Source organism: Schistocerca cancellata, chromosome 6, assembly GCF_023864275.1.
Source record: "Schistocerca cancellata isolate TAMUIC-IGC-003103 chromosome 6, iqSchCanc2.1, whole genome shotgun sequence".
Taxonomy (NCBI): Eukaryota; Metazoa; Arthropoda; class Insecta; order Orthoptera; family Acrididae; genus Schistocerca; species Schistocerca cancellata.
The window spans coordinates 546,220,976-546,233,510 of NC_064631.1; the positions used below are offsets into that span (position 1 = coordinate 546,220,976).

Sequence of the window (12,535 nt, forward strand, 5' to 3'; positions counted from 1 at the left end):
GATGTAGAATTTACCTTTCATGAATAATTTTTCAAAAGATAATATGTTGAATGAGTCAACAGTCTTCATTAAATTCCTTGACATAAATTATATTATAAAGTATTTTTGCTAATATAAATACAAGAGCTTTTGCATATGGTTTACTTGTTGTTTTTCTTTTATGAAATTTCATACTACTTTTACAATTTGATGAATGTTTTCAATTACACTTTCCATACAAAAAGATCTAAGACTGATTTTATTTTTGGTGTAAGGGATGTCAGCACAAGGTGGCTCCTTGAACTAACCACTGTAAACAACAGATAGGCATTCAACTAGTCTGCTGTGAACAGGTAGTGTTAAGCAGTGGACGTGCAACTGTAGTGTGGCAACATTGTTGTGTTGCAAATTGCAAAGAAGCAGCATAATTAAATCAAGTGTTCAAAACATTCTCAAGAATGTTTTGAAGAAGAGAAAAGTATGTGCAAAGTATACACCACACATCTTCACTCCTGAACAAAAACAATGATGGTTGGACATCTGGCTTAACAAGATTAAAGTACAAAATGCAAATGCACATGTGCCAGTAGCAGTTGCAAGTTCTGCAGTGATCTGGCTAGGAGTGACATTTCTGTTTCTTTTCACCACTAGGGTGACATAGCAATTCTCTTGTAGTGTCGCAGTCCATTTATGACCACTTGCAAGCTTTTGCATAGCATTTCAACCTCCAGTTGCCTTCTTTAATTGCAAGATGACACTTTTGAACACACCCATTTCTGCAGCCACAGTAGTGATACTTTGAGTGGTTTTGAGCCCTCCAACTGCTCATTCATGATTATAAGCACACAAATGATGTCTTGCAGACATGTTACCATACCATACGGCCTGTTGAATCCATGCTTTGCTGCAGTTAACACATCCTGCCATCTACATTTCCTTTTACTATCTTTGGTCAGGTGTTCTCTAGCAAGTGTTGGCTGTTTTGTAGAAATTGGCTGTTTTTTTCTTAGCAAGTGTCAGATGTTCCTTAGCAGTTATCAAGCTATGTAATATTCTGAATGACAGTTCTTTACTAAAACATCATACAGTTGGTAGATACAGGGCTGATATAAATGATTAATTCTTTTTCAGAGATCTATATTTTCTAAAGTATTACATGTGTAAATGCGATTGTTGTATGAATAAAACAATTAACTCACCAAATTTTCATTTTGCTGTGTACAAATGTTCTACGGAGTTCCCTCTGGTTACTATCCTATCACGGCATTATTGCACTCGGTCTCTTGTGGCTGTTATCAGAGACGCATGGTGACAAGACAGTATACAAAAACAACATCAGTTTTTGCTGCTGTCATATACAATGTGGAATTCTGAATAGTTTCATAGGCACGTTGTCTGTTTGTGAAAACAGCAATTCTCAATCTAATCAGCTTCAAGCACACAGGTAAACACACGAACCGTCTGAAGTTGCCCCACTCCCAGCTGCAATATATCATGGTGGACTAATACATGCAAGTGGTAGTCTATGTCCTTTCATACACTATGGAGCAACATCCTATCAGTTTGTTATCTCAGCAGCACTGATGTGTTCTCTTAGCTGGTTCAGTGTTCTCGGCAGCGGGGGGTACATAAAATAGTCTGTGCAAGTCACACTCAAAGGAAAAAAGTCATGAGACATTACATCAGGCAACCTGGGGGAGGGGGGGAGCAAGGAACAGAGCGACACTACACCCAATCCAATGATGTGGATGTTCGAGGAAAATCAATGCTCCAAGGGCGTGGTCGAGTGGGGAGTGGGTCTGTCAATGCACAATGCTCTGTTTGTATGGCAGTTATTTTCCGTAATTACTTCTGAATGAACTGCTATAACAGATAAACATCTTGCATATTCCAACTCACAAATTCTTTTCTTCCTTGTCACCATTTCCTCAAGGCACTGCACTCTTAAAGCCAACTGGTGGGCACAAGGCTAGCTTGGTGGGTTTATAGTTCTATTCATGCATCAATCATATTCATACACATAATACTTAGCAAACCATTTATAGTAGCCTACACTTTGTATGAAATTCAAATATGTGTCATAGCAAGCCAAAGAGGTCTGTAATATATTTCATTTCTGGGTTTTTTGTTTTTCATGACTAGGCAGGGTTTTATTTGCTGTTTATTAGCAAAGTCTAGTGATGCTAAGCTAGCTCCATTCATACGTTACTGTATGATATTGCATGGATGATTGCAGTACCAGAAACTATAGAGAGAACAGAGATTTTTTTTACATAGATATTAATCTTATTACAGGTATGTACCTAATAGCACGATACATAAAGGCTCATACTGATTCTACTGTAATATTCAGTGGGGAGGGTGCAGATGAGTTGTGTGAAGGATATATATACTTCAGGGATGCTCCAGATGCTCAGGCAGGTGCTGAAGAGAGCTTGCGCCTGTTGAAAGATATTTATCTTTATGATGGACTTCGTGTGGATCGTACTTTAGCAGCATTTTGGTAAGTTTTGCAGTGTATATTTGATATAATTTTTGTATTTTAGTGCAGCAGATCCAAATTATGGTATGGTTGTTAAAAAGTATGTTGTAATAAACATATGATGTTTGTGCAACATCAACATTTTGAAAATCAGCAGACAAGGAAACAAGAAACAGTGATGTCACAAAAGGCAACATATGAATCAAGATTTCAGCTGTCTTTAGTCATTACCTGTAATGGTAGCTGAATGGTTAGCGACTCTGCCTTTCAGACAGAAGGACCCCAGATTTGGTTCCTGGTACCTCCTCAGATTTTTTCTGAGGTAGGGAGGTCTGTTACAGGGTCCACTCACCCCTTGAGAGGCCAGATGAGGAGCTACATGAATAAAGAAGCAGCGACATTATCAGGGTTCATCTCCTGACAATAAAGGCTGGAGGGTTTGGTGACATGCTGATCACGTGTCTCACAATCATAGATCACTCCTTGTACTGCCATATAGGCAGCAGTTGGCCAGTCATAACAGACATAAGATATTGCAGTGCCTGCGTTATTCTGTTTATGATGCAAAATGTCCAAAGGAACTGTGTTGACTACATTTAATGTAATCAAGGGGTGGTGTTTGTGGTTATTTATAGAGGTAGTGGCTCAAACGTTTAAAAGGAAGGTACAGACAGATGCAGGAAAGTAGTTAAAAACAAGATGTGGCGGAGACACTTGTGGTGTCAGTGAGTGCTGTGTTACAACTGGAATCTCTTAATTAAAATGTGCAACCCTTTTGTGTCTTTCATATTCCTCAGCGATATTCAGTACACAGTCAAACATGATCCTGACCCTGCTTACAATGATTTTTCCTTTCTCCCTAGCAGTTGTATTTATTTTTGTGACCGCAGACCATGTCCTTACTCTGAGATTAGTTGAAGACTGTTCTTGACTTAATATTATAGGAAGCTTATTCCTTTTAATCATTATAGAAAGTTCATTCTCTGGCTGTCCAAAATGTTTACATGTGACCACTAGAAAAGTACCACCACTTTCTGAAATACATTATTATAAAAGATAGCTAGTGTATCATCCTGCACTTGAGGAGGAATCGTGATCTACCAAACAGTGGTATGCATTTACTTTGGCAATGAGCATTAACTGCTTCCCGAAAGATTTTACTGAATTTATACATGGAGGTACCCAGACATAAACTATGACCACTGCCCGCTGTGATGCTGCATGCCACCCTAGTGGTGTTGCGGCACATCACACTGCAGTAAAAGTATTTAAGTGGTGCAGACATGGATGGGAGATCAGCCTAGTTAGGATATGGGCTGCAAATGGGGAAATCCGTTGAGATACGCAACTTTGAGGAAGGGTAGATTATTATTATGCAGAGCCTGAGGATGAGTGTCTTGAAAACAGCAAAAGTGATTGAATGTTCACATGCTACTGTTGTGAGCACATACAGAAAGAGGTAGGACAGTGAAACTACCACTAAGTGCTAAATATTGGATGTCCAAGACTCTTCACAGAATGTGGGGTTCGGAGGCCTGTCTGTTCTGTTAAGTAGGATAGGTGGTGATCTGGGGCATCTCCGCTGAAAGTTTGCAATGCTGGTGCATGCGCAAGTGTTTCAGAACACACCATTCATTGTACATTGTTGAACATGGAGCTCTGCAGCAGACCACCCCTATGTGTTCACACGTTGATCAAATGACTTCGTCAGTTATGATTGCAGTGAGCACAGGACCATTGGGATTCAACCATTGATCAATGGAAACGTGTTGGCTCTTTCAGTGAATTACATTTATGGTACACTAGGTTGATGGTCATCTCCACAAACACCGAGGTAAATGGCAGCTCAAAATGTGCAGTGCACTACACATGCAGGCTGGTGGGAGCATATTATTGTGGAACCTGCGACATTAGTTGAAGACATGCTAACAGCTTGTAACCTCCCCCTCACTTATCGACCTTAATGACAGTGAAAAATTAAACCGCGTGTACCTAATGGAAATTTGGGAAAAGCAATCGTCACCGAAGTTAATCTGTCGGTAAAGAGGGAGGAAAGGGTTACATTTAAATGAAAGGAAAAATGCTAATGAAACAGGTGGAAATTAATTTTGAAAAGGGGTAAAGTTAATAAAGAAAGTAAATGTGCGGCCGTTACGTTAACAATCAAGTAGCGGTAATTACATATTTGAGATTTGGGGGAAATTACGGTCGCCAGTCGTAAGGACAATTACTATAGTAACTGAAAAAAAAAAAAGGTTATTACACATATAATTAGCACTAGAAGCATGGCAACTGAAGGTTGACACGTGCAGTGTGAAAACTGAAAGTTTGTCAGAAGTAATAAATTTCGCTACACTCTGACTTAGTTCAGCAAAAGAATTAATAAAACAGGAAAATCGAAAGTTAATTTAGTGACTGAAGTTAATAGTGAGCTTTCTTTCTGAAGCACATCGAAATTCAGTAAAATACAGTTAGTCTTGGACTACCTCAACAATCATTTCTAAGGCTACTTGAACCTACGCAATTTAGAAAGAAGAGATTTAACCTTGAACTTGAATTAAACGATTCTCAGCAATTAACAATAGTAAAATTTAGTACGTACCAAGCTGAGCTGCACTCACAGGTTAGCTAAAATACGGTAACAAAACTCGCACTCTTAATTTGTGCTTGTGTAATCTGCATATTGTAGACAGCTTAACTGAACTTTGAAATTAAAGCAGTGAAATGATGTTACTTTAATGCTGGCGTCTGAATTTCAACGACACTCGGGTTCATTCCGGAAAAGGAAGGGACCCTGCTTGGTAATGCAATTGGGACAATGAGCAACAAATGTTCATGCTAAGTTGCTGTAATTATAGTTACGAAAATGGTACAGTTTGAAAAGTTGAGGTCTGCCATACAGTTCTAAAACTTTACGTGCTTCCAGTCTTCCTTGTTGGTTGATTGAAGGTTTGAAGCCGTCGATCGAGGAGGTGGCGACAGTCACTCATTGTCGGCCGTCGCTGTTGCAGAAGCTGGATGGTGGCGCGCCTTCTTCTCGACACGGTCACCAGGCGAAACGGGCTCTTGATGTGCGCCAGCTAATGCTTCCCGTCCGCGACACCATTTCAGAAACTATCATCGCGAGTCGAGCGCAATTACATGCTGCCAAACCCCGAAAGCGCGGCAACTCGCGGGAGCGTCACACAACACACCTGCTCCACTGCACTACCCCAGCCAGACTCTCTCTGCCTGCTCAGCCCTCAGCCCGCACTCCACGCGACAGAGTTAACACTACCAAAGATCCTACACACTTTGATTCTTCACACGACCTATCGATGTAATTGTTCGATAGCAGTTTTCCCTAGGCAAGACCCAGCGTAAAAATACAAATAATATTTACAAAACAAACCAATTATACATTGACATAAATGCATAAATATATATATACAAATAGTAAAACAATTACAATATACGAAGACACAGAAATGTTATATATTCAGGTAACAAAAATAAGGAAAACAAATTTATAGTACAATAAATGGAAATAGGAGGATATGCATTTCCGGCGTTACACGTGCCCCACATTGTCTGAGGATGTTCGTGTAACCTAAACAGACTCAGAAAATGTCCCAAAAAAGAAACAGCGGAAATGCATATGCTCAAAACATCAACAAAATTTAGCATTCGCCTAATTAACCATAAACCAATTTTTAGACGATAATAATTGAGTGGAGACACTCCTAATCTTATTCCACTCTGTCATCTTGATCAAAATAAAACAGGTTGACAACATATTAAAATTCATAGAAAACATAGAAAATGGTTTAGCTATTCTAAAAATCAAAATTCCTAGCAGTATCAAGAAATGGAATACTATTTACAAAATTAATCAGATTACATGGTCATAAAAAACAGGTATATCAAAATACGCAAATTAATAATTAATTACATAGAATACGTATTTTATATAAACTTTTCATAATTAATATTCTCGTCATGAGTGTGCATTTAATGCTAAACAAGAAAATAATATTCAGCAGATCGAAAAAACCATAAATATTGACAGTAGAATTCTTTCAGCTGTCCAGGAAGAAAAGCAATTCCGCCTTCCGTACTCGCAAGTACAAAGAATGCCGACAGCGGCACAAGAGCCGACAGCGGCACAAGAGCCGACAGCGACACAAGAGCCGACAGCGGCTCCGCCTCGCCAATATTGTTGCGCCCGCCTGTGTGGCACGCTTGATCTCACTCGCCTGTGTAACGGCATTTCCAGAACGTCCGTTTCACTGAATTCCTTAGGTAAAACTTACTCCCGAGTAATCTCAAGGAGTCCCTTAATACTATCACAGTGGATAACTCAACACTGTCCATCATCACACGCATGTTCTAGCCTGAAACTTAAAACAGCGTCTAAGTACATCGGCAATGACTAGTAAATCACATATTTATGGAATCTTACAGCTATTTACAAAATCATATTTACATTCCTTAATCTACTGTGACTCAGCTGAAAACTTAAACTAGCAGCTTGGATTTTTAAATTGATTAATCAAAATTAATTACTTATTAATTACAACTTCTTTAATGACCTTGGTCAGTCAAAAGCATGGCAATCCAGCAAATCGTTAAATCTTACACTCTATTTTACATACTGTACAAATTACCCATTGTGTGGTATTAATCGATCCTAGGTTGGTACAATTTCAAGTCTACAATGTTCCGTATACCTAATAGTTTTCCAGAGCTTGGATACTCTAAGCAATAAGCATTTGTGTGAGGTATACCAATGACTTTATATGGTCCATTATAAACAAACTTAAATTTAGAGATTTCATGGTCTATCTCGCTCGATTTCTCATGAGCTTTTACAAGTACTAAGTCTCCGATTGCAAACTTAGCAAAACGCGCTGTAGCGTCATGACGACGTATGCGAGCATCGGTTTTAGCTTCAAACGATCTTTTTTCACACCAATACTAATGTTAATCCGTGGAGGGAATTTGATTATCTCTTCCACTAAACTTTTACTTCTGTCATCCAACAGGATTTCCTCTGGAGAAAATCCCGTCGATTCATGTCTCAAGGTGTTCATAATTCTCTCAAATACTGCTACATATTTGCCCCATGTCCTATGGTTGTGATGGCAATAGGTACGGCAAATTCGGCCTCGTCTTTGTTCGTGTGTTATGTTTGACACACCGTCTACAATACTTTCCAAATCACTTTCTACAATATTGTCAATGCCGAGATTCCTCACATTACAGTAGTTCAAATTCATACCTACGTCAATGGCATCCGGCCACTTAACAATGTGTATAGGCTGGTATTGCCTATTCACACCGTCTCCTGCCTCATCAAAATTAACTACTATTGTTTTATCTTGTGACATACATGTCAAAGTTTTGCTTTCACAATTAATCACTGCACGGTACTTTAATAGCCAAGCCAACCCGATAATTACTTCCGTAGTTAAGTCTGGCACGACGACAAACTCTTGTTCAAATCGTGCCCCACATATCTCGAAGTGGACAAAAATCTGTTTTGTGACCGGTTTACTGGCCTTCCCAGTAGCACCGATAATTTTCACTCCTGTTACTGGCTAACTACGATGCCGGGTCTGTCTTTCAGTAACTCAAATATTTTTGCAGATACAGCACTCAATTCTGCACCGGTGTCAATCAACACGTTTAGTTGTAGGTCATGCATATTAACAGACACTACTATCTGTCTACACCTGTCCTCGACTGTTTCTGTATTTCCCACAGTAAATCCTCGTCTATATCCAGGTCATTCCAGAAAAAAACCATCCGGCTTTGATCCTAAATCCGGCTTATCTGGCGGCTTTTTCAGCCTCTGTTCACATACAGTTTTAATTTCAGCACGTTTGTCCTGAGGCTTAGTCTGTAGCTTCGCCTCCAATATCGAAACCTTTTCCTCTAACTCGTCAACTAGTGAGTGTTGCTTTGCTATCAATTCACTAATTGTCACCTTCGTTGATTCCTCTTTAGTCAGATTGATCTCATCTGCCAATCTACCTAGAGAAATGTGCCCAGTAGTATCTGCAATTACTTCCTCTAGATCTGCGCAACCCACACTGTTATCATCTGACCGTATAATGTCAGCTCTAACCTCATACACGCTGTAATCTATGTGCTTTTCTACCAATCGTGTCTGGCTATCACTAAAATTTTCGTAATCTTTCTCCTTAATACTCTCGCAATGTTTAAACTGGAGTTTTGCGTCGGATGGGTCGGCCACTTCTAACACTATAACTTTCGGTAAAGTCTGCCGGTCAGGGCCAGAACTTTCCGTTACTGCTTCAACATCCAACTCCTGCGGGACGAAACACGACGAATCTTGGTCGTGCTCCCCATTAACATGAACTATTTCTAGTAAAGTCTGCCGGTTAGGGCCAGAACTTTCTATCATTTCACAAACACTATCTTCCTGCGGGACGAGACGCGGCAAATCCTGCCCGCGCTCCCCATTAACGCTTCTCCCATACAGACCCCTATAATCTCTTAGTTCGTCGTATAAGCGACCGAACTGCCTTAACCAGACCTCATCCCTCTCTGCATCCCCTCGCTCGATGACGGACGTTTTATCCGACATCTGATCTTCTCTCAACACTTGCGAATCATTCTTGAACTCAATCTCCAGTTCCGCTGTGGGTATTACAGCTGCCACTTTATAATAGATTTCCGGAACACTACTTAAATTGTTCTCACTGACAGTGAATGTACTTCCTACTGCCGTGTATACAGCTGATCTACTACTTGTGAGCGCACTCCTTTCTCCTAACACTGGCACACTCTCCCGCCGTTGATTATTCCATACGGAATTTTCATAACGACGACACCTGGGTTTTCTCCTGTTATTGGGCCTCCAAAATTTCTCCACGCCCGGTCGGCCCCTCACCGGCGCGGCTAAAGGTTTCCCTGTCTCGTCCCAGCAAATACGCTCCCCGGATGCTGCTGAGGCGGCTGATCACACCCTCTGGCGTTATTACTATTCTGCGAAGCCTGTATCATGCTAGTATGATACTGGTTTCCGTAATTCCTGTTATTATTTGCATTGTACCGATTGTTATTACGGTCCGAACCATTATTGTTATTGCTGCCAAAGTTGCGGTATGCATTATTCCCATAGTTATCATCGTTGTGGTTGCTGTGGTACCAGTTGTTACCACGGCCTCTACCACTATCGCGATTATTGCGCCAATTGTCCTCGTCCTCAACTCTTTCCAGGAACTCACTGATTGTTCTGTAATTGCTTCCTACGTAGCGTTTTGTGTCATCTGGAAGCTTCTTGTAGAGTTCCCAGACTATTTCGGATTCCGTGCGGCGATCACGCAAATATTCCAACTTGCGGATCCAGCCCTCACAAAACTCCTTCATCGAACCGCGCGAATTCGCATCGAAAGGCCTCGATACGACAAATTCGCGCCAGACACTTTGCTGTTTTTGCTCTGACCAGTATTCAGCCAGAAACAAATCTTTAAATTCATCAAAAGTCAGGTTCGTAATGTTGAGGTTTAAGCCCCAACGCTTGGCATCACCAGCCAACACATCAATAATGGCATTAATTTTTCTCTCATTAGTCCATGATCTGGGTAAAACTCTTTCACAATTCTTAATGAAATCCGTCGCGTGTATACCGCCTTTTTTCAAGGGGTCGAACCGCTCCTCTTTCGTCAACAATTCCGAACTATGTGCATAGATTGGCACATAGCTCTGTTTTTTGTCAAGTTTCTTTTCTAATTCCGACACTCTCGTAATTACTTGGCAAGTGGTTGTCGCAAGCGTTTCTACTTCCCTTTTTTTCTCTTCGCGGGTATTAGCCTGCTTCGTCACTTTGGTATCTACTTCGGATACTAAAGCCTTTAAAGTTTCCACCTTCTTTTGATCCTCTTTTTTCACTAATTGAATTTGTTCCGTCACCTTATTCTCGATGATCGGAGCAACTGATTCTCCTACACTTTTCTCGATTCTGCTAATTTCGGAATAAAAACGAGCATTTATGCTCGCAATTTCCGCCTGAACGCCTATCATTTCCTGTTTAAGATTACCGATTTCGGTATTAATCACAACAATATCTTCTTTGATTTTATCAACTTTTGTGTTAACAACTCCAACATTGTTGTTAACAACATTAATAGCTTTGTTGTGACTGTCTAGCTTTCGTTCAATTTTTTCAGACTGAGCCTCTTGCTTGGCCGATTGACTCTTGATTTCGTTAATCAAAACATTCAATAAATCAGTTAAATTCCCGGAAACTACCGGTTTTACTTTCGTAGCGGCTTCCTCTTTAATTGTCCCCCCGTATTCGTCATCAAGGGATTCACATTTGATTTTCACTTCCGATTCCGAAACATTTTCTAAAGTGTGGAATTCCATTTCTGCTCTTTGTTGCGTTTCGGCGGTCGCGTCTGCCTGCCCCTGAACAATGGGTACCGCGGTGCGCGTTTCCCACTGTTCGACCGATTGTTCCTTATTCAAGCCTACCAAATTTTGGTAATTGTTGCCTTCACTCATTTTAATAATTTTCAATATAAATGCCAAATCTCAAATCTAATTAGGATTCCTCACACTAATATTCTGGCTGACGTATTGAACATTTCGTAACCAGTACTTTGTTACGAGATTTGCACAATGCAAAATTCGTGTCCAGAACAACCTCAAATTCGAAGATTGTCCTGTCACCAGGCCGCCACGTGTAACCTCCCCATCACTTATCGACCCTAATGACAGTGAAAAATTAAACCGCGTGTACCTAATGGAAATTTGGGAAAAGCAATCGTCACCGAAGTTAATCTGTCGGTAAAGAGGGAGGAAAGGGTCACATCTAAATGAAAGGAAAAATGCTAATGAAACAGGTGGAAATTAATTTTGAAAAGGGGTAAAGTTAATAAAGAAAGTAAATGTGCGGCCGTTACGTTAACAATCAACTAGCGGTAATTAGGTATTTGAGATTTGGGGGAAATTACGGTCGCCAATCCTAAGGACAATTACTATAGTAACTGAAAAAAAAAGGTTATTACACATATATTTAGCACTAGAAGCGTGGCAACTGAAGGTTGACACGTGCAGTGTGAAAACTGAAAGTTTGTCAGAAGTAATAAATTTCGCTACACTCTGACTTAATTTAGCAAAAGAATTAATAAAACAGGAAAATCGAAAGTTAATTTAGTGACTGAAGTTAATAGTGAGCTTTCTTTCTGAAGCACATCGAAATTCAGTAAAATACAGTTAGTCTTGGACTACCTCAACAATCATTTCTAAAGCTACTTGAACCTACACAATTTAGAAAGAAGAGATTTAACCTTGAACTTGAATTAAACGATTCTCAACAATTAACAATAGTAAAATTTAGTACGTACCAAGCTGAGCTGCACTCACAGGTAAGCTAAAATACGGTAACAAAACTCGCACTCTTAATTTGTGCTTGTGTAATCTGCATATTGTAGACAGCTTAACTGAACTTTGAAATTAAAGCAGTGAAATGATGTTACTTTAATGCTGGCGTCTGAATTTCAACGACACTCGGGTTCATTCCGGAAAAGGAAGGGACCCTGCTTGGTAATGCAATTGGGACAATGAGCAACAAATGTTCATGCTAAGTTGCTGTAATTATAGTTACGAAAATGGTACAGTTTGAAAAGCTGAGGTCTGCCATACAGTTCTAAAACTTTACGTGCTTCCAGTCTTCCTTGTTGGTTGATTGAAGGTTTGAAGCCGTCGATCGAGGAGGTGGCGACAGTCACTCAATGTCGGCCGTCGCTGTTGCAGAAGCTGGATGGTGGCGCGCCTTCTTCTCGACACGGTCACCAGGCGAAACGGGCTCTTGATGTGCGCCAGCTAATGCTTCCCGTCCGCGACACCATTTCAGAAACTATCATCGCGAGTCGAGCGCAATTACATGCTGCCAAACCCCGAAAGCGCGGCAACTCGCGGAAGCGTCATACAACACACCTGCTCCACTGCACTACCCCAGCCAGACTCTCTCTGCCTGCTCAGCCCTCAGCCCGCGCTCCACGCGACAGAGTTAACACTACCAAAGATCCTACACACTTTGATTCTTCACACGACCTATCG

The 12,535-nt window shown here is 40.5% G+C and overlaps 1 protein-coding gene across 2 annotated transcripts in view; it reads left to right on the top strand.

Annotated features, from left to right (window-relative positions):
* LOC126190742 (asparagine synthetase [glutamine-hydrolyzing]) overlaps positions 1 to 12,535 on the top strand; it is a 199,560-nt gene that overhangs the window by 136,780 nt on the left and 50,245 nt on the right. For both annotated transcript variants that reach the window (XM_049931236.1, XM_049931237.1), the window contains exon 8: positions 2,275 to 2,482. In XM_049931236.1, the coding sequence (XP_049787193.1) occupies positions 2,275 to 2,482 (208 nt within the window). The remainder of the gene's footprint in view (positions 1 to 2,274; positions 2,483 to 12,535) is intronic.